The sequence below is a fragment of the Esox lucius genome, chromosome 3 (genome assembly GCF_011004845.1).
Source record: "Esox lucius isolate fEsoLuc1 chromosome 3, fEsoLuc1.pri, whole genome shotgun sequence".
In the NCBI taxonomy this organism is placed as follows: domain Eukaryota; kingdom Metazoa; phylum Chordata; class Actinopteri; order Esociformes; family Esocidae; genus Esox; species Esox lucius.
In genome coordinates, this window is record NC_047571.1 from 12,465,164 (window position 1) to 12,488,747 (window position 23,584).

Genomic DNA, 23,584 nt, shown 5'->3' on the forward strand with positions numbered 1-23,584 from the left:
TATTAGTATGGTGTTCCTAATAATCCTTTAGGTGAGTGTATACTGTAACCAATTGTGCATAAGCATCCTGTTTATTCTGTTTTATCCTGTTCATCTCACTTTGGCACAGGCAATTTTGTCTCTCTGTTTGGCCAAGCAAATTACCTTGCTGGATAGCTTGAATGCATGAATTGCACCTTTACCTTCATGTTTGCATCATCCACTGCATCTGCTTTTCCAATCCGGTACTCATCAGTATGGCAGCAAATCAGAAAGTCATTCTCAGTCAAACTTAATTGCACAATGTGTGTCACTGGAACCTCTCTTTGCACCGCAGAGGCTTTTGGAGAGTGCATGGAACAAAGAGAGAAGCTGTGGGTTTCTGGCAGATTTCCTGTTCTGTTGTAAAGACTTTGACTATTTTCCTTTCCTGAAAATAGTAATTGTATAAAAAAAATGTAAATACATTTTCCAGAGGTTATTTGAGGCTTTTCCTTGCTGCAAATCATTTTATTTTTTATCCCATCACATGGTGATTTTCCATGGCTTGTGGCATGGAATGACCAGAGGCACCTCATTCCAAAATGACTCTCATAGTAGGAAATATTGATTAATTTTTTTTTACAATGCTTTTACTCTCCTGCAAGACATAACTGAAATAATGAACATTTGTAATAGGCCCCATTCATTTCCACATTCTTCTCAATATAATCTCAAACCATGGACAAGGCCTTGTGGACAAAACCTGAAATGAAAGACAATAAATCTTCATTGGTCTGGTTAATTAACCTTTAGCACTGCGCAACAGTTTAGAATACATGCTTGCTGGTTTCATGTCCACATTTACTGCACTGAGCACTAGGGTGACATTTTCATGTACACTTATGCACACACACACACACAGGGCTCCAGATGAGCCAACACCTTTGGAGGTTAACTGCCACATTTGATTCAAAGCCAGTTTTGTGTCCTGGAATTGCGGTGTGCTATTGTGCAGGATACTTGCCATTGATAACCATTAGAGCCCATCATATTGAAACCATTAGAACTGCTGTCTTAAAGGTTTGCTTGTTCAGTAGAAATGGTCTAAATGCTCTGGTCTTTTTTGAAGGGAATAAGCCACACACTCAATGTATTCTTAACCAATTCAAAAACCTTCTTAAAACCCCATTATGATAACTTTGTTATATCTTCCTCATTCCAATCTCACCCACTTCTAGTCTCTACTATGCATTTGTTTTGGATGTGTAATTATTGCCAACAAAATAGTGTTCTGGTTAAGCAGTAAAAGCACCATCTAGTGGTCAAAACCAACAAATATCAAGTTGTATGATGGCCAATAAATCGACAATGACACAGTTCTCTGAACAAGGGAAAGTAAACTGAGAATACATTACACAGGTTGAATAAAAAAAAGTTGTAGCTTTGTACTACTTAGTTCAGATATTGCATACAGGTGCTTTCCTGTAGGTGTGTTTGTTTGTGTTTGTGCTTTCCTGTAGGTGTGTTTGTGTTTGTGCTTTCCTGTAGGTGTGTTTGTTTGTGTTTGTGTGGTTTTTAAAACAAGCTATTGTATTTGTTTTACTCATTTGTATGATCCAAATCTGAGTTATTGTATTTATGTACTAAGATTACATGAAAACTATAAAATAAGATGACCAAAATAACAGTTTAGGCACAATAAATTGTGTACGTTCTCACAGATCAAATTAATTTAAAACAAAATTACCATGTTGCAGAATACATTTTAGAACAATCTGAGTTGGTGGGTGTTAAAATCCTCTTTCTCAGATTCCTTGGTATGGATTGATGGTCGAGTAATTTCTAGATAGGTATCACTGTAAATGCACATTATTTGCTCTGTATGATCACATTCCATGTTGTTGGTTGTCTGTGAGTTGTAAGGTGTGTGTTTCTATCTTCTGTTTGGTGGCTTTGTTTTACCTTTCTGGATTCTTATTGTTACTTGTCAAAGTATATAACACTCTGTAATTGCTTCTTTGTTGTATGTATTATAATTACATGTATTTTAATAACCTGTCTGGGTATTACGGTTGAGAATGAGTTGGCTGTCTAAAACTGTCCCTTTTACTCAAAATGTGCATTAGTGTGCAACGCACCTGTGAAAATGAACATAATGAAGTAATTATTAAAATATGACTGTGTAAAACGTTACACTAGGTGGCGCTGAAGTCCTAACATACACCAACTATTAGTAAATTGACCATCACGATTTGATAAATGGTCTTTAAAACAGTCCCATAATCATACTTATAGGTTGATTTGGTTCACTTATCTTGGTCCAATCGTCGTCCCCCCCTTTTTCCACTGAAGTATAATCTTTTGCTGTTGCGTAAGGTACTGTAGTGCTGTGATGTTGTTGAGCTGGCTGCTGTGCTCCAGTCTCTACTGTCTGCCACTGGGAAGTAGGAAGCGAGTAAGGGAGAGGGAGATGAAAGCTGTGTGAAACAGCCTTTCATCCTGTCTCACTACTGACTCAGTACAATAGTGACAGATAGCATGTCAGAAATGGATCACGGCTGGCCTCAGGCTGTGATTCCTTTAAGTTCTCCTGCTGAAAAAAAAATTGTCTGAAGACAAGAGGAAATGAGCTAATGGCTCCTAACACATGACATCCCACTGTCTCTCTTCCTATTGCTTCCTCCAGTACCTTGAAAGGCTCTTAAAATGCATGCCAACGCATTGTAGTGATGGTTGTGTTCTATGTCAGCTCACCGACACCCATGTTGGTTCTTTTGTGTTGCAGTGATCGTGCTACTCTACGTGGGTCTGAGGCGACAGAAAAACAAGGAGACCTTAATGTCGTCCAAGGAGGATATCCGGGATAACGTGATCCACTACGATGACGAGGGGGGCGGCGAGGAGGACACGCGTGCCTTCGACATGGGCACCCTAAGACACACCAAGGCCGTCAAGGAGAATATGCTCCGCAGGGGCACGGGGTCAGGGTCAGAGGTCAATGTCCAAACCGAGGTCGATGAGTCGAATCCCACCACAGAGGGCAGCGTCGACCTCATCAGGGACTACATCCACCAGCGTCTCCAGGAGAGCCAGCTGGGTTTCTCGGCTCCACCGTTCGACTCACTGGCCACATATGCCTACGAGGGGGCTGGGTCTGTTGCTGAATCGCTGAGTTCCATCGAGTCGTGGACAGCAGACGGCATAGACGACTTCAAATATCTCAGCGAGTGGGGGTTTCCCTTTGAAACTTTGGCTGGGATATTACACCAAGACCAGGCCGTACCTCCCACACAGGAGGTCGAGGAGAGCTGATGCTGAAGACTGGAACGATTGAAAAGACATACAGCTGGACTGACTGGGAGGATTTGTTTAACTCTGTTGATTGTTTGAATGCAATGGGAATAAAATCAAGCCCTTCTGTGATTTTATTAATCATAGTTATGTGGTGGTGGTTATTGTTGTTTGTTTAGATGGCAGACGTTACGTTTTTTATTTATTAAAAAAAAACTTGATAAGCTTCTCAAAGTGCCTCGGGAACTGTTCTGTTTTAATCTAAGTAAAATGTTTAGTCAAAATAACCAAAATCTACTAAATGACACTGTAAGAATTTAGAAATCCCCTTAAACCTTGCTCAAATATTTCAACTTCACTCACCCACTTGTGCAAAACTGGGCCTTAGAACCTAATCCTTATAGAACATTAATGTTTACTAAAAACCTTTTCACTGATCTAGCCTGAATAGAAAGTAGCGCTAATCTCAATAGACAAATAGTTTATGTCATGAAACAATAGCCAACCAGTGCTCTTCGATTATCTGCAAGTTTTTATCCCCTTCTATTCTTGTCAAATTAAATGTCAAGTGGTTTTTAAATGTCAACTGCAGTGGCATCTTTTATTGTATTGTGATTCTTGCATGTAAAGACTATGGATGCTGAAAGATGATAATCTGGATAAATACAAGGCTTTGGAGTGTTAGTTAACCATATTCAAACTGGATTAAGCAGGCAGATGTTTACATCAACAAAGTAGGATCCCCCCGTTTCGGATCACAGTTCTGATTTTTTTCATCTATTTTAATTTGCAAAAACTTCTCCATCGACCTGAATGCATATATTAACATAGAACAACATGTTTTGTTTTGAGGATTGTTTTGTAGTTATGTTGTTATATTTTTATTTATCAGTAAGGCCAAAGTACCACGGCTTAAGGCTATTCATATGATGCCATGCAGAGAGCCTGAATACAGCCCTTTAACCGTGGTATATTGGCCATACAATCCCAACCCCCTGAGGTGCCAACATAATTAGAAACATCATTTATTTTTTGCTTCAAATCCATACTGCACTGTCAGTTATTTCCACGTTCAGCCAATTAGCATCCAGAACCCAAACTACCTGCTTTATTTTACCAAACACACATTCCTTTAGTAGGCAAGTGATAAACAAATATTTATGTGTAGTATTTGTCAAGGGAAGCAAAAAGATAGTGAACCTAGCGTCGCACCTTGAAGGTGACATTAAAAGATTTATGGTAATTACTTTTATATTGTGTTGGTAAAGACAACACGGATCACTTGTAAGTGTATGGCTCAACGAAAATCCAATATTCACGCACAGCATATGTATTCTACTCCTAGAGTGCAACTTGACACATTGACCCCAATCAACATGTCATCGTACTATGTAATTCTTATGTTATTCACATCTTCAGCACCCAGGCCAGAGGAACACACACCTCTGGAAGTGAGAGCTGGATTAAGATGTTACCAGGCTGCCTAATATGATATTCTTCTCTCACATGCTGGGAGCTAAATTGGACATTCTAATTTAGTGCAAACTGACATATTAATGCTGACTATTTTAGAATATTATCTTCACCCCAACACCATAACATCAGCAGAGCTCAATAAATTATAGTATTTTATTCAGGCAGTTGAAATGGCATATTCTGAGGAATACATTTTTATATTGACTTTGTGGTTCATATAAGAAGTTCCCCTTTGATGCACCGCCCAATGTCTTAGTTACATATGTTTATAGCAATTGATAGAGACCATAATGCTGGGATACCAGCCGCCAACCATCTGTTGTTGGGTGGGTAGTGTAAAGCATTGTAGTTTTCATTTACATTTCAAGGTTGGAAGTGAACCACAATATCCAGAATTCATAGTTCAGACAGAGAACACCATGTATTAGATTAACCATTTATTAGAGAACTTGTGCACAGCAGTGTACATGCATTGTCTTGGCATTAGGTTCTGCTCCACTTGGGTAACTCCTTGCCATCACATAATCGTTTCTACAATACTATCAACAATAACATCACCTTAATATTATTAATAGCAATCCCCATAGGCAGGAAGAAAGGTGTTCAATACCAATCCAGGAAACATAGAACCGAACAGGTGGAGGCAGCAGTGGTGGGTTGTTTCCAACAAGCATGCTAGGATGACAATCAGCATATTATACTGAGTAACCTGAGGTATAAAAAGACAGGAACATCTCACATTGTGATTGGAGTAAACTAATCGCTGACCAATTACCACTCAGGTCTCCTGGCTGTACTGGCTACGCTAATTTATTAAACATTTTCGGAAGCAGCCTTTGTTTAGCAATCTTTAAACAACTAGCTAGCTACCAAGCTACCTAGAATAAGTAGTACCTCCTTCATTTTTAAAAGACTACCTTTCAAAAGTGGGAACACAGCTGCAAAAGGGAATAGGATTCCCGTCAGGGTGGAGTCTTCACAAAACCAGAGAAAATGTGTCAACCTGGTTATCCTTCAATGTCGTGGTCGTTAAAAATATATTTTTGAAAGACCACTGACTCTACTGAATAGGGATAATCAAATCTACCACCCCACTAGTGTGATCAAAAAACAAAGGCCACAATAGTTTATATGAAACATGACTCAATAATTGTTTTCTTTTTTTTTTTACAGCGAGCTTAATCGACCAATGACAGCTTTGGTATAACTCTCAAATATACAATTAAAATAATACTGCTTAGATGCATAATTATGTCTGAAACACATCTAATCACTCATAATTAATTAGGGGGCAAAAAACATCCTAAGTGTTATACTTTTCCTATAATGGCAAACATAGTAATAATAAACCCCATGTAACTAACTAAATTTAGTATTTGGTGGAACAAACAGTATCGCCAAAGCCTTTATGCTACAGTATACCACCTAACAATGTGGTCAGCTGATGGTATTCTAGCATTATTTTCTGGCCAGGCACTGAAGAAAAGGCAGGAATGTGCCATGCTTTTGTATGTGGTAGCATTTGTACTTATTGACGGTCATCAATTCCATAACATAACAGCACAGCATCAGCTGTCTTTATTTAACTAACTCGCTTTATTAAAAATAAATAAGTAAAACTGGATGGATCTTGACAGCGTAAGTCTCAGTTATCTTTCTAAGGAGATGGTTGAATGTTGGTATTTCATAGCCGTGATTCATAAGGTTAATTGGGGGAAAGTCTTTGCATCTCTTGTGGTTCACCCTTTTAATACTTAATTTCCACATAGATGATTCACCATCTAATATCTGAAAAGGCTGTGGTTTTCAATAAAACAAGACCACAGACTTTTCAGATATTAGATAGTGCTTGGTATTTTAGTGTTGTAAGAACTTTCTTGGTATTTGAATGCTTGGCATTTTAGTGTTGAAAGAACTTTCAGTTGTTAATGCTATTCTATTATAAACCACACAACCTATCAGTACTTCTTCATGATCATTTTCTTCAGGAATCTATTTGGTTTCCCTGTCTCTTATAGTATGCCATTTTGGATAGGTTTTTTGCAGACATTTCAAGTGATAGTGACTGTATTCAGGTCAAACCCTGTAACTCTGACATGTGTCCTCAGAAAGAACACAAATAATGACCCAGATAAGAAATGTTTTCAGTGCTTTTAGATGGGCATATGCTACAATACACACATACAGTAGGATATACAGCCATTGAAATCCTTTCCCTATTATTTGGCCCACTCTCCTACACCCTACAATGAATGTGTAGACCGTAGTCTATACTATATGTCAATTATATAATTGGTTGTTTTAGCTTCCAGGAAGAAGTTGTGTAAGTTGTTGAGACAAAAAAGGGCAGATGATAACAACCTTAATTCAAGAAACAAGATTATGAACATATTTCTTTCTTTTGAATCATTATGTATGCATGGAAGTAGCAGAGAAAGTCAGACACAAAAATAAAACAGTCCTGAGACAGCAATGTCTTGTACTCCTGCTGCCTTTTAACTACCTTTTGGGTAAACAAACATTGAGAGCACTTCAATGCATGCTATTATTATTCTCATGGTAATTTCAACTTGACCTAAAGACACACCGTGGGAAGTAACATTTTATTTATTTAAATATTTATTTTCAAACTGCAAAGAAATGCTGAGCTTTTTTCCCTAAACGTCTTCAGTACCCACCATGGAACGAGCCAAGCAGTCCCCCTTTCAAACCTTCATTTCAAAAATACACGTTTCTAGTAGCTTATAGTTTGTCCATTTGAGTGGTCAGAAGGCTGCAAAATAGTTAGCCTTTGTTATAGTGTCCGTGTAACACCGTGCCAAATGAGATGAGGAGATGCAGACTGCAGGAGTGTCACAGGGGGGACCTCGTATTGATTCCTTTTCTCTAGTTGAGTACTATTATTTTCCATCCGACACAATTGATTACACAGCATTAGTGTGAGTGGAATAACACAGCAGAGGGTCGGTATGTGTAGAAGGTGGTAAAGAGGGAGGGAGGGAGGGGGGAGGGGGGAGGGGGAGAGAAATAGAGCGGTATAGCGGAGAGAGTGGGGACTGACAAAGCGAAAGAGAGCGAGATGGACTGAGAGCAAGTGGGAGAGAGTGAAGACTGACAGAGTTATGAGCTGGCATCCTGTCCTTTGCCCCCTCTTTTTCTCTGTATCTTTTTTCGTTTTTCTTGTAATGGACATTTTTTCCTTGGAGCTGTTTGTGGCGGTGCTCAAATGAGGACAATGCACATCCCTGGGTCCTCCGGGTGACTGGAGCTCTGGATTTGTTCATTCTTACAGCATCTGGAATTCAGCATGTGCATTGCGTTCCTCTCTGCATGTGGTATTGGTACCGGAGCCACGTGCCTTTCAGATGGAGCCCTGAGATTTGATTGAAAGTGAAACAGGTAGGACGGAACACTTCTAAGATTTTCCAGTTGATAGAAGAAAAAAAAAAACACTTGCTTCTTAAAGAATGCTTTTTTGTGACTGTCAAGAGAGACATTTTCAGCTTAGGGGGGGTTTCACTCATTTGAAATTGCTTTTGTTTTGTTGTCTGATGAGAGATTTGGAGGAAATGTACAGAAGACGCGATGGTGAAGACAAAAGTATGTTGTAATGATGTGTACATTCTGTGGGTAATGAGGGGCTTTAGTGATGAAGCAGTTGAGGTGAAAGCAGCCATTTACAATACAAGTCCATGAACTGACAGACAAATGAAGCGCACATCAAACACGAAACATCACATCAAACACGAAACATCAGAGGGTAAAAACCAGATAGCTCACATAAATCAATTTCAGTTTGCATGGCTGGATAATTTCAAGGTTTTGAGGCAGTGAAAGGTGTGTGCGTGCACGTGTGTGCACGTCTGTGTGTGTTTTGTGTCTGTTTGTGTATTAGCAGGGTGGTGTCCTACACACTTGTGTATTCCTTTATTTTGTATGCACGCATGAATCTCTACAGAAGGCACCTTCACTCACAGTGTGAAAATAAATATTGGGTAAATATTCAAACTAACATTGATGAAATACTTAGGTTCCGTAACTAAGTACATGTGGATTTAACCCCTGGGAAAAGAAAACATTTAATTATGCTTTCTTATTTTCCCAGCTATATTTTGCTGGAAATACACCTCAGCTTCTGAGAAGTAAGGTATTGCCGCAGCCAGGTATGACTCATTGGGACATCAATAACCTCCATTCCAAATGTGTACGAAGTGCTTCTCAGTCGGTTGATGTTCTTGAAGTGGATGCTCTAGCACTGACAGCTGCGGCTTGCTTGTGAATCGTGTTTCACACTGCCTCAGGCAGTGTACCTCTGACAGACAACAAGATCTCAAATCACGTGAAGAATGTAGAATAATGTGAAGGACCTGCAGGGAGAATGTTCTAAATCGGTCCGGCAGTAGGTGAAGGTGTACACTGAAACAGAGAGATCGACAACGTCCTTACACCAATCCTGAGCGGCGGTTCTCTGGCCTCACCTAATTGACTGTTAATGAAGTTGGCCACCATTAAAAAGCGATGTGGGTTTGATGTCCTGTCGTCTTTATTTGACATCAGTTCCAGGTTCTCAGCATGACAGTATGGAGTGTAAATCTCTTTCTGACATCTGAGGAGAAACCCTACCAATTGACTGACAGCAGAGAAAAACCCCACCGTAATTAACACATTTCCAAATGAAAGAAAACAGAATTAACAGCTGAACTCCAGAGAAGGCTTTTATTTTGTGTAGGTTCTGTTTGATTCTACCTGCGTACCTTCTATCAGCTTCCTCTCATCAAAGAGTCTAATCTTCTGTCCAGAACCCATCATGCAGCTGTCTTTCGGTTAAAGAACAGCAGCTGTTTAAAATATGAGCATAATGGGGACAGTTTCTTTGCCATTTACTGTAGCGCACAAAATAATTCAGATGTTGTCCTTCACGAAAGGACAGTCTAACGCAAAAACACAGAAGAAGATCTCAGTAGTATAGTATGTTGATATTCAGCCATCCATCTTTACAGTCCTGTGCCAATGGGCATTCCAGGTGATTTGTGTAATTCTCAAAGGTATTTTTACAAAATTAAATCTTTGTATCTTCATCTGTTGATAACATAAATTATCTGAATTGCAGTTGGGATTATACCTTTGGTCTTTTTAATGTACTACAAATGTAATAATGGATTTGGTTTGGTTGACAATGCTGCGAAATATCAACACGTAAAGGAGTTGTATCCAATTCTTTACCTGAACTACAGGCTTAATCTTGTTCTTCTTCTGTTCTACTTCTGTTGAATTCATTATAAAATTTGTAAACTTGTAAAAGCCAGCAAATTACACAAAAGTGATATTACATTGTGTTTGGTGGTCAATGCAATCAAATATCTACATGTGAATGAGTTATTTTTTGCCAGATTTCCGGGAAACATTTGAATTAGGACCACATAGATGTGATTATTGGTTTAGATGGGTATAGTACATTAATCTTACACAAATTATAACCCTGAAGATGACATTTTAATTTATACTGCTCATATGTAGTCTTTTATAGCTTAATTAAAGCCATGTGTAAATGCTTTTATTATGTCTAAAATCAAGGAAGGTTAATACAAATATCTGAGGAAATATGATTTAATTACATTGTAAAACTATTAGACATTATACAAGTTATAATTATGACCTCCATTACATTTGATTAACTAAGCACTGACAACCTAAACATTCAGACAAAATAAAACTCAAAAAATGTATTTTTTAAACCACCATCCATCTCTGTGGACAGTTAAGGCAGTTCATTTTCATTTATTGCAATCTATTGTAAATTGTAACCTTTCAATCCAAACCAGACCAGCATTGACCAATCCTAATTCCAGTAACCTCAAACCAGCCAATAAAACCCCTTTTGCCAGAGATGCGGGTTGGGATAGAAGCAATGCAGATAACATTTTTATGAGAATGACAGCACAACCTTGCATATTGTAGTGAAAAGAGCTCATGAACATGACTCATCAATTTAGATGGCTTCTAAGTTCTCTTCAGAGGACAACATTAAGAAAGAGCACAAACATGACTGCCGTAGTCTTGTTTTATAACGCATTCCAGGTCTCAGTTATCTTAATACAGCAGCATATATACAGTGGGGAGAACAAGTATTTGATACACTGTCGATTTTGCAGGTTTTCCCACTTACAAAGCATGTAGAAGTCTGTAATTTTTATCATAGGTACTCTTCAACTGTGAGTGACGGAATCTAAAACAAAAATCCAGAAAATCACATTGTATGATTTTTAAGTAATTAATTTGCATTTTATTGCATGACAAGTATTTGATACAGAACTTAATATTTCATACAGAAACCTTTGTTTGCAATTACAGAGATCATACGTTTCCTGTAGTTCTTGACCAGGTTTGCACACACTGCAGCAGCGATTTTGGCCCACTCCTCCATACAGAGCTTCTCCAGATCATTCAGGTTTCGGTGCTGTCGCTGGGCAATACAGACTTTCAGCTCTCTCTAAAGATTTTCTATTGGGTTCAGGTCTGGAGACTGGCTAGGCCACTCCAGGACCTTAAGATGCTTCTTACGGAGCCACTCCTAAGTTGCCCTGGCTGTGTTTCAGGTCGTTGTCATGCTGGAAGACCCAGCCACGACCCATCTTCAATGCTCTTACTGAGGGAAGGAGGTTGTTGGCCAAGATCTCGCGATACATGGCCCCATCCATCCTCCCCTCAATACGGTGCAGTTGTCCTGTCCCCTTTGCAGAAAAACATCCCCAAAGAATGGTGTTCTTGGGGTTGTACTCATCCTTCTTTTTCCTCCAAACACGGCGAGTGGAGTTTAAACCAAAAAGCTCAATTTTTGTCTCATCAGACCACATGACCTTCTCCCATTCCTCCTCTGGATCATTCAGATGGTCATTGGCAAACTTCAGACGGGCCTGGACATGCGCTGGCTTGAGCAGGGGGACCTTGCGTGCGCTGCAGGATTTTAATCCATAACAGCGTAGTGTGTTACTACTGGTTTTCTTTGAGACTGTGCAATGACCAGGTCCTGCTGTGTAGTTCTGGGCTGATCCCTCACCTTCCTCATGATCATTGATGCTCCACAAGGTGAGATCTTGCATGGAACTTCTTCCATTTTCTAATAATTGCGCCTTCTCACCAAGCTGCTTGCCTATTGTCCTGTAGCCCATCCCAGCCTTGTGCAGGGTCTACAATTGTATCCCTGATATCCTTACACAGATCTCTGGTCTTGGCTATTGTGGAGAGGTTGAAATCTGTTTGTTTGATTGATTGTGTGGACAGGTGTTTTTTATACAGGTAATGAGTTCAAACAGGTGCAGTTAATACAGGTAATGAGTGGAGAGCAGGAGGGCTTCTTAAAGAAAAACTAACAGTTCTGTGGGGGGCCGGAATTCTTACTGGTTGGTAGGTGATCAAATACTTATGTCATCCAATAAAATGCAAATTAATTATTTAAAAATCATACAATGTGATTTTCTGGATTTTTGTTTTAGATTCCATCTCTGACAGTGGAAATGTACCTATGACAAAAATTACAGACCTCTACATGCTTTGTAAGTAGGAAAACCCGCAAAATCGGCAGTGTATCAAATACTTGTTCTCCCCACTGTACAAGGGGTGGACGATGCAGTGGTCACAAAACCAACTCAAAGTATTCAATGTGTCAGAGGGAACATTCTCTAACATTGTGACAACATATGCAGAACATGGACAAATCGTATCAGCAAAGAGGAACAGTGGTCGCAAGTCAGAGGCGAAGGGATGGATCAACACTTAACAGGGCAGTTGCTCAGTGTCATAAATCAAAGCCTTGAAAATTACAGCAGGATTGAATCATCACCTCTGTGAAAATCTTATGTTGTGCGCTTCAAAAACCTAGAAATCGTTTGTATCCAAAGCCAACGCACAAAGACGCCTAACTTGGTGTAAGGAGCACAAAGCCTGGACCCATGAGCAATGGAAAGAATAATGGTGTGATGAGTCATCTTTCACCCTGTTTCCTACAATTACACAGGTTTAAGTTTCGTAGAAAGCCAAAGGATGTCAGCCCACAATTCCCGCTACCAACTGTAAAACATGCTGAGGGTGTAAAACATGCTGAGGGATCCGTAATGGTATGCGCAGCCATCTCATGGTTCTGATGATTGCTCTACATGGTTGCTTAAACGACACCATTAATCAAGCCGTTTTAAAGCACAACACTGTTCCTGCAAACCCCCAGGATGACAATCCCCCATTCACTCTCTTAAACAAATTCAGGAGTGATTTTTTGAACACCTTTCACAGTCATCCCAATCACCAGATCTGAACATCATTGGATCTTTATGGAATGTCCCGGAGTGCAGTGTGTAGTAGATTTAAAGCTCCATTCCTCATAGAACTTTTCTTCTTGAAGAATGGTGAAATACCCAACTACACACAGTGCAGGACACGACAACATCCCAAGACCGACTGGAGCTGTACTGAAGGGAAATGGTGGCACTACTCCTTGTTAGGTCCATCATTTTCAAATATTGTTCAATGTTTCCTGTATTTTGTCCTCCCCCATACAGCTTAGGCTTGGTTAAGAACCTGGAAGGTAGACCAAATGTAGCTGTACATAGATTAACTATCTAGTAGAAGGGTTTGCCCAGCATAAGTGTTTTTCCTGTTACAGATAACGATGAAGTGCATTTTATACCTGGTTTGTCTATGTTGAAAATTGTTTACTATGATGACAATCATGTGGTTGACTTTCACTTTTGTATTTTTATTTACATTTTCCCCTAATATCAATCTTTGGAATTCTGCAATGAGATGAAAACTTGCTAGGACGTCCCCAGATCTTTAGGAGATTGTATTGTGATACCCTGGATGACCTTAGAACATCACGTTTGCTGAGTTGGCCTTACACATTTTAGCTACTTTTAAAGCATGTTCTGCCCCATGCATGAATATGAAATACTGTGAATACATTGGTTTATTTTAATAAATGCTAGACTATTGATAATGTTGTAGCTCAAAATAAATATCTAATATGTTTTACTATTTGATATCCAATGTTTCCATTATGACAAATTCATTTAGCCTGCTTTGTGTGCAAGCACAACTAGACACTGTAGACAGTAAGCATTTGGAAAACAAAAATGTTCCTCTGGCGGTTAAATTAAATAAATTTCATCTTTGTGAGAGACCGTTGGGTCTGGGCGGGAGAGCATTTTCCTCTCGAGGTAGGGAGCTGTTTCACTTCAGCAACTAACAAGCCACTTTGTATCCATGGAGTTATAACAACAACCCTGATATATTGGTTAAGCTTGTCATCTGACAACAAAGCCAAATATGGTCTGAATTTCACGCTGATACACAAGCTGTTGTGAGGATTCCTGTAACCAGTATTGCAAGAGACATTATGACACATAACCAGGGTGTTATAGATATTAAACAAGGTAGTAAGGCTTTGAGAAAATGATAGACCCATACTAGAGGTCTCTGCCAAGTGTCTTGATCTGTCTGCTCACTTTGACGCCATGCTATGTCTGCACTTGTCTTTGTCAATAAAGCATTTCATTATCTGTAAGCTGACCTATTTTTTCCCTCCATTATTGATCACCCTAGTCCTTCAACACAAATATCTGTCATTTATATTACAAGGTCTCCTGTGGAAAATTAGGATTTTGTATTGTGTCAAAGTATCATATTTCTGTTGGCATTCATTATATACTGTAAACTCTGACAATTATCCTTATCATCATCATCATCACAAGTGGATCACTGTAAGGCAGAGCAGTTGTAATATGATGCATATTTTTAGACCATATCGGTTCTGATGTTACCTTTGCATAAACAATCACAATGTCTTACAGCATGACACCAACAATAAAATAAACATTTGAGTGTGTCACTTTAAAACATGGATTGGCTTGGTTAAATGCAAACAGTTACATTTTTACAGGTTGGAATTTTTAATAATTACCTTACAGAGGTTGATAAACGTTCATGCACGTTCATACTACCGACTGACATTTTGGGACATAAACTTTCATTTGAAAACTTCAATATTCACAGATGGTTACCATAATTTCCTGTTTATACACAGATTTTGAAAACAATTCAACCACAGCGGTTAAGACATGGGTGCAGCTAATACACGAGTTGAAATTTTTTAAACTGTTTCCACTGGCGAACGTTTTCACAGATGAATGCTTGGTGACATAGACGTCTCAGAAACTCATGTAGCAGATATGACACAATTGGCGTTAAAAGGTTTTCAAAAAACTATTTTATTTTGGTATTGCCCCTATGACAGATGTTTAATATTAATAATGTAATCTATGTACGAGTCATTATTCTCCAGGCAAATTTGGTTTATATATGGCTGTGGTTAATACTCTGGTTTGTATACGCACAAATCTATAAAATTAATGGTGTGGTTTTTACACAATGCTGGTTATAAACAGGGAATTAAGGTAATACATTCTTCTCATCATTTTGTTTTCAACTGCAATTGGTATTGCCATGTTTGAGAAATGTATTTCAGCATATAAAACATACATTTGCTCTATATTGTCATCTAGCATACTTTGGGATAGATTTGAGTGAAAAAAAAACTCAAATCTATCAAATTTATCCCAATTACATAAACCCTTTTCTAAACAGCTATGAAATGTGACTGACTGAAATGGCTAATTTGAGACTGGTTTCTGTATTTTGGTATGGTCAAGATCATGAGGGACAGGTTAGATTTGGAAACTACAGCCTTTATTTTAGGATGCTGAGATGCTTGTGTGGAATCAGCCATAATTTACTGGCCTGGTCTAGTCGGTACACAACCTGTTGCTTTTGACACTGTTTCAGTCCAGCTTTGGCAGCTTCACTAGCATTTCTATATTAAGGCATGTACTCCAGAGTTTTCCAGGCAATTATGGCCCACTATTCTTGTGCTCAGTCAAAGTTAGAATATGCAGAGTTAACATTTAGATTAAGTAAATCGCAAATTGATCTTGTCATTTCAGCAACAATCCAAATTGGTGTTTACGTAACTCCCATTTCCTAGGATAAACCAACAGAGATGTGGCCTAAGAATACATTCTGTGTCAAGCTCATTGCGGTCCGATCTTATATCTACATTTTTGCAAATTTTCTTTACTTCTCAAACATTGACAGTGATTCTCCTCTGAATGCTATTTGATATCTTTATGACCCTAAGATCACTTCTAAGGCTTCGTAATTGTACAGTATGTTAGTTAATGGAGAACTACGATAATTCCTGTTTTGCTCACTGGGTGCTTCAGGAGAATTGTGAGATTCTTTATCAGTTTCTAGCAAGAACATTCCGGTGCATATGGGATTGGGATGAGCAAGTCTAACAAAGCCAACACAGACGCCACTCCAGCGCTACACAATCCCTGACAGAATCAAACAGACATCAGGTCGGTCTGTAAAACCACACTGAGAAACAGAGCAACGTGGAAATCAACCCTTGTTAGCTTTAGCATCTCTGGTACACTTACCAAGCACCCAGTCAGTATAACAAGATTGATACTGATGCCGCTTGCCAGTTATCTGCTCTTTAGCCACTCTATCACTTACTCAGAAAGGCGCCCTGTCAGTAAGAATGTCCACAGGAATAGATGACGGACCTACACCGGTGATCCCAGACAGCGATGAAAATGTGGCCACAGAAATAACACGCTCATGAGATAAAAGACTGTCAAGTCTCTGTAAGGGGCCCGGTCCTCCCTCCCTAATTTATCTGACACCCTAGTGTGAGAGGATGAGCAAAAGTAGGGTGACAGGGAATCAGAAACACTGCAAAAGTCCCCAAAAATGTAGAGCCTTTGGAAGGGTTATGAAGCAAGCTGTAGCCAACTCCTGAGGAGGGATGCAGAGCGAGCACTCTTTTATGTGCAGAGGAATACAAAGCATATGAAGCTGAGTGAAGAAGAGGGGGGAATTATGATGAGAACTCTATGTGATATAAGCGGCACACTCAAGTGCTCCAAGCGAGTGGAAAAGTATAAAGAAAAACAACTTTATTAACTTTAAAAGACGTTTTCATAAAATGTCTGATAATGTCTTCTACAGTACTTTAGCTCGCAAAAGAGAGAGGCAGTAAATTATCTTTGACTTGAACCTACTTCATGGGGAGGGTCAATTTGAACATTTTAAACCATTTAAACATAATAACCAGCTCTCCGACTGTGTTCAAGGATACTGAAGTTAATCTCAACCCAGAGATCTTTTAGTGTCTTAACACAGGAATACATAAATATGAACTGCTCCCTAGACATTATGGACAATCAGATGGGCATAGCACTTAAGTAATGAAAGTATTAGATTACACACTTTTGCCATTCAAGTTAATGTTATATGTGCTGTACTATAAACTTAATATAGGAAATGATCTCTTATCACATTGTTGTTTTTTTTCTTTTTCTGCACATATCAGACACCAGGATGTGATTACTTGCCCCCCTGCTGGTTTCAGTGTACCATGATGTTGACCTTCCTGCAGTTGCTGGCCTACTAAAGTGACTGCCTGGCCCAGATGAATGCCACCCCCTTTGTAATCTCAGTCACACACCACCACTGGCTCAGCTATGAAAATAAATGACCAGTAGCAGTGCCAATCCTTCATCTCTGACTAATGCCCAACTGTGGAATTTCAATGTGACATTTATCCACAATTTCCAAAGATAAGAGAAGGCTCGAGCATGTGCATGTCCCACTCTTTTTAAATTGTCAGCTGGCTGGAAGGATGGAAAATCCTTTTCTGGGTGGAAAATTACCACGATGGAAAACCTTATTGTATTGTATTAATTTCAATCAGTTTCTTGAATCCTTATGTGGTCGTATGGATGCAGAGGCATAATACATACAACCACCTACTGAACCTGCCGTGCAAATATCACATAGTATGGTTCACATTTACCACTTCAATAGGATTATGTTTCTGTATATTGTTTCTCTTTCGTCGTGATTTCCCGTATTTTACTTCTAATATTTCGAATGTCTTGTAACTGTGATTTAAGTCAGTTAATGTAATTCATGTCTTCCTCTAAGGCGAACTAGTCCCTGACACCATGTAACACTGATGGCAAATTAAGATAGTGCATAATGGGACCTTGTCAGGTCCACTCATCGTAGAGGAATTACTGTGTCTCAAGGGTTTGGTTTAACCAGTTTGCATTAAACATTGATTTATTTGATGAGCGATTATTCTATGATACTGTATGTAGTTTGCATAGTTCCCCCCCCTTTTTTTTTAAACTGAAGCACAACCCTCTTGTTCAATTATGTGTACCAGAAATATGTTAAGGACATTTAATTGTCATCTTGCATGACAAGCACTCTGTCCAAAAAGCATTAATTCATAACAAGTTTGTATTTTTACTGTGATAGAAAATATGTAAATCTACCATTATATTTTAAATGACTTGACAAATGTATGATATACCGCGAATAGTACGGCTGAATCACGTGCCTGTGAATCTGACATCTTCGGAAATGGCTGTAATTGACTACCCTGACGCAACGTGGAACTGCATGGAAAAGGATTGCATAACTCAACCTGAGCCCACCAACAGGGCCACTCATAACACTGACAGAGGTAAATAAATAAATGAGGCTGAGAAGATAGATCACCTCCCTATCCTTCGCCTATGTGGGGGGTACTGGGGAACAGATGATGGATGGCATGCGTGTCAACAGAGGTTTGGTGACTTTGGGGCTTTGGTATGTAAACCTATTTTCCCTCTCATAAGCCCTTTGTTTTATCACATTCACATTTCTCTGCTTGCATCTTCAATACTTTGCCCAACCGTCCCACTAGTGCAGTGGTTAAGCTTTCATTTGGTATTGAAGTTTAAGTGTCGGCACTTCCATTTTTCACGCTGACAAAAAAAAAAACATTCAACAGCCTTGGATTGTCCTTTAACGCCACCTGTGAGTAAATGATAAAAGTGCATTTTACGTGTTGTGTCGTGGTTTCTCTTGTGTTGGATCTATATGGACCGCAAATAGCTTACAGTGTTGGTACTGGTTTGGAGAATTTGTTTACAGTTTTTCCTATTTGTTCACACACCATGACCGAAAAGCATATACGGAATGATTAAATGTTCAAGTTTAACTTCCAAGAACCCTGAACCATTTCTGCTGAACCAAGCACACATTCTAGTTGCTTCAACTCAGTTTGTGAGTCCAGTTCACTCATGTTGCAAAACACTACACACAACTCTCATTGTGAGCACAATTGTGATTGAGAAAACACCATTTGTGAGTGACCAGACAAACCTCAAAGTGCTAGTGCATTACGACACACTTCACCTGTGCAAACCCAACTAACCAAATGGTTCACTCAGTTCTCTTCGTTTTGTCAAGCGTAAAAAAGGGAGCAACAATGAGCAGAAAGGGTAAGAGGCAGAGGAGGAGGAAGGATTCATTCTGACCAAGAGGCAGCACTGGGGAAGGAACCAAGGCTACAGAGAATGGTGGAGGTCCCTGGCCAAAGGGGTGGAAACATCACCAAGGGGGGAGGTCCCTGGACCAAAGGGGTGGAAACATCACCAAGGGGGGAGGTCCCTGGACCAAAGGGGTGGAAACATCACCAAGGGGGAGGTCCCTGGCCAAAGGGGTGGAAACATCACCAAGGGGGGATGTCCCTGGCCAAAGGGGTGGTCAATCAATCAATCAATCAAAATTTATTTATAAAGCGCTTTTTACAACAGCAGTTGTCACAAAGTGCTTTACAGAGACACCCGGCCTTAAACCCCAAGGAGCAAACAACAGTAGTGTTGAATTTCAGTGGCTAGGAAAAACTCCCTAAGGAGTCATCACAATGTGTGCTACTGCCAGTCAGCAGGGGGTGGTCCATCACCATGTCACACCTGGCCCTTATAACACAGCACTCCTTCTGGTGGCCCTTATAACACAGCACTCCTTCTGGTGGCCCTTATAACACAGCACTCCTTCTGGTGGCCCTTATAACACAGCACTCCTTCTGGTGGTCCTTGATGCAGTGTTTGACCTTTTTTCCCATCCCCAGAAAGATAACATAGGGCCCCAGGCTCATAAACCACCCCAGATAGAAAGGCTACTCCTTCCACCATATTCCCCCTTCCTCAATCCAATTGAGACTTTTTTCTCAGCTTGGCGATGGAAGGATCCACCATGCTAGGTGCTTTTCCCCCTGTTGCTTGGGCAGCGAACACATAATTGGTGATGTCGATGAAAACATGTGGCCAAGTCAAAATGACAGGCAGGACAATGCCTGAGGAGTCAGGTTTTCTTTTCTCTCCATTCCTGTGTACTGTACAACACTGTAACTTTTTGTTGCTTGATATAACAGTTTTTCTGAATTGCTAAAACACTACCCCATTCTCAGTGGCCTAAACCCATTTGTCGAATCACTCACTCTTTTGGCAAAACTAATTCAGGTATTTAGACACCCCTTGCAAATTGCATTCACTCGATTTTTAAAACTCTTAACACATTCTCACTTCACTAAATCACATTTCACATTGTGATGCACTCGTGTTGCAAAATGGCGGCGAAATAGTTCACACTTGTTTCTCAAGATGTGATCAAACCAATTGTTCAGAATATATCTCAGTTCAGAGTACACAGGTGGCACAGGTCTGAGGCAGAGGAAAGAATACATGTCAGATGTGGTGAACGAGCAGGAAGAGTACATGTCAGGTGGTGGATGAGGAGGAACAGTATGTGTAAGAGGTGGTGGATGAGGAGCATGAGTCCCCTGGCCGGACATGATGCTCAGGAAGAATGAATCTCTCATTGACTTTGGTTTTGCAGTTGAACAACATTTTAGATTTTATTGTAATGTGCTTTTCATTGATCATTGGGCTTTTGCAGTGGATTGCTGTATTTTTATGCATCTGCTGAATATATAGGCATACAATACTGTAATACTTGCAAGGACTTAGAATATTCAGTATATTCACTGAACTAAGTTGTGGTTATTATACTTTATTTACTGCAAATTGTGTTTACTATTTACAATTTAAAAACAATCTGTAACTTCTTCCCCTTCACGCTGTGTTTTCCATTTTTTTTTCATGTAGTGTATAATGAAAGCTCTGTAGTGTTTATATATTGACTAGCTGTGTGTATGAGCACAGATGTTGAGCACAGATGAAATGGTTTTGAGGCGAGTGTTTGATTTTGACAGAAGAGTCAGGGGTTTTATGAATGTTCTTTGAAGAGTTGGATCAGGGTTTAAAGTTTTGAGAAAATGGGTGAAGGTTTCAAGAAATGTCTTAGAAATTGTGAAAAACTGTAAATGTATATGTGTTATATATAAATACATTCCTATATTTTTGGGTGGCCAGGATGAAACTTTATGTAAAATACTTTGTTTATTTGCGACAATTCTTGTTCATTTACGAATGGGTAACTTTTTGGTCTTCCCAGGTACCTTTTCTCAATATATCAATGGAGCATTCATCTCATGAATCGTGCTTACTAGTCACTTGTCAGTCAATCCTGCCTAACATCTCGTTAGTACACATCCATTAGTAAACATGATGCGCTGTTCCAACTTGTGAGGAACTGGAAGCATCTCTCCTTGCTTCCACTGTCCACATCTCCCTTTAAAAAATCCAATGAATGAGTACCCCTTCTCTGGTACTCTTCTCATATTGGTCATGAGATTCTGTGTATGAATCCACCTGAGTGTTGGGTGCCATATATGTATACTGTAAACTGTGTACATGCTGAAAATATTTGGCCCATATTTTGATACAAAATATAAATGCAAATCCATCCTGGTTTTTGTTAAATATATTTAACAAAGTATGATAAAATACATTCTTAAAAACAATTTGACACTTGAAATGAAAAACAAAAAGGTGTGCAGCGCAATAATGTATACGAGTGTTCCTATGCTCACGCCTCTACACAGGCTCAAACACATCAGTCTTTTCGAGAGCTTATCTCCTGGACTACTCGCCTTCATTTTTCATGTGATGACACGTACATTCTGATCTCAGTTAAAATATCCTGTGGTCTGGAGGGGCTTCCTGCTCTTTTCTGCACATCACTCTTCCCTCCCCCTCACTCTCCTCAGTCCTATATTATTAATTAGGATTCCTTTAGGAGCGACACTCGCCTTGAAGCAAATTCAGCCCTCTGCCTTCAGCTTGTTACACCTTAGCTCAGTCCCTGATGCAGCACATGTAGAAAGAGAGAGAATGAAAAAGTGTGTGTGTGTGTTAAAGAGTGTTAAATGTGATGAAAATGCTAAGATGACTTTGCATGTGGCTCCTTGTGTGTGTGTGTGCGCGGGTGCATGTGTGTGTCTGTGTGTGCATGCGAGAGAGAGAGAGAGAGAGAGAGAGAGAGATAGAATGTAAAAGCATCTGTGTGCCTGTGTCTATCTCTGTGTGTGTCAGTCTACATGAGCCTTTGTGTGTATCTCTGTGTGTGTGTGTGTGTGTGTGTTTGTCTGTGTGTGTGTGTGTGTGTGTGTGTGTGTGTGTGTGTGTGTGTGTGTGCGTGCGCGTGTATGTGTGTGTGCGCGCACGCGCGTGTGTGTGTGTGTATGTGTGTGTGTTTAGTCAGCCAATCAGAGCCCCACTCCAGAGCTGCAGCAGGCAAGTGAGGCAGCAACCTGGTGGATTGGGGAGCGGACTCCACTGAGGTGGACTGGAAGCAGCCGTAGACATAAGGGGGAGAGCAAAATGAGGAGGGAGATTGTGATCACAGGGCGCCGTTTGCATACCTTATCGTCTGTCGGGATTGGAAAGGTAAGGGCAAATTGTTCAGCACTTTGAATCCATCTCCTCTCTCTGTTGTCATAGCTTTTCCATCTGCTACTCTTTGTACGGCTTCTGCTGGCGCCTCTGCTGTTGGGTCCTCTGAAGCCACGTCTGCCTGTGGTGAGCACTGCTTCTGTGAGAAAGTGCAATTTAATTTCTTTTATCCGCGCTGCTTTAGAGCCTCTCTATATGGCCAGGGGAGAGCGAGGGTAAAAGCCACGCTGCCGTATTTTCAATGGTTTTATTGACGGGCGTCTTTCTTTATGATCACTAAGGTATCCATTAAATTACCATAGGACCTCTCATAGCCACTTATACCTCCTGCTCACATGGAACTAAGCAGGATAGTGGAATCCTGTGGAAACATTTTCACTGACTGCCCCGTGATCAATTCACTGCGGTCTAAGAATGTGGCTGTGTCAGATGTTGCTGACTGAAAGACGTGATGGCTCTGCACAGAAATGTCCTCTTAATGTGCAACGGAAGAGTTTCTGCAAGTGCTCACTTGTCTAGAATGCATAATGTTGTACAGCACGTCGGCTGCTATGTCATGCAGAGCATTTGTCAGCTGTGGATAATTACTTTATGATTAGAGCGACCCATGCTTAGCGTATGATGCATAATTCCATACATTGAAATGACAAAGCAATTTGCCTTGGGGATGGGGGGGTGGGTGGGTTGACTCTCCGGGACAGCCTGTCTCTGCTAGCTAGATACCTCTTCCCCAATGATCTATGCTGTTGGGATGTCACAGTGCCAGACCCACGTCAATCCGTCCTCTGAGACATTCTTTGGATACCGCTAATCCTGTAATGAGCAATAATTCTCTTCATCATCTCCTGAGCCTGAATAAAACACCACAGGGTTTGGTCTTTCCTTTCCACTCAGTCCAGTCTCCACTGAGAGACGAGGACACCGGAAGCCAAGTCAAGAGAGATTGTTTGTGGCAAGCAAAAATCCCCTGCTAGGTTTTGTAGATCTCAAACCCTGGAAGATGAGTCTTATCAAAGACATCTAATCTTATTTCACTATTTTGTACTGGGTTCAAGGTGCTTTCATAATATTCTGCTTCAACTATAACCAGCTTCAATATATGTTGTCAG

At 40.0% G+C, this 23,584-nt stretch overlaps 2 protein-coding genes across 5 annotated transcripts in view; both read left to right on the forward strand.

Annotated features, from left to right (window-relative positions):
- The window catches only part of LOC105022716 (cadherin-12), a 38,547-nt gene extending 35,154 nt beyond the window's left edge, over window positions 1-3,393 (forward strand). Inside the window, exon 12 of the mRNA XM_010891380.3 lies at window positions 2,747-3,393. Coding sequence (XP_010889682.1) covers window positions 2,747-3,273 — 527 coding nt within the window. The 3' untranslated portion in view covers window positions 3,274-3,393. The remainder of the gene's footprint in view (window positions 1-2,746) is intronic.
- Window positions 3,394-7,808: 4,415 nt separating this feature from the next.
- LOC105022717 (cadherin-18) overlaps window positions 7,809-23,584 on the forward strand; it is a 64,359-nt gene continuing 48,583 nt past the window's right edge. For 3 of the 4 annotated variants that reach the window (XM_010891383.3, XM_013133305.4, XM_020040951.2), the window contains exon 1: window positions 22,285-22,469. The gene's annotated coding sequence lies outside the window, so the exon portion shown is untranslated. Of the gene's footprint in view, window positions 8,128-22,284; window positions 22,470-23,584 lie in introns of those variants that run through there. The other variant, XM_020040944.2, reaches the window with a different exon arrangement.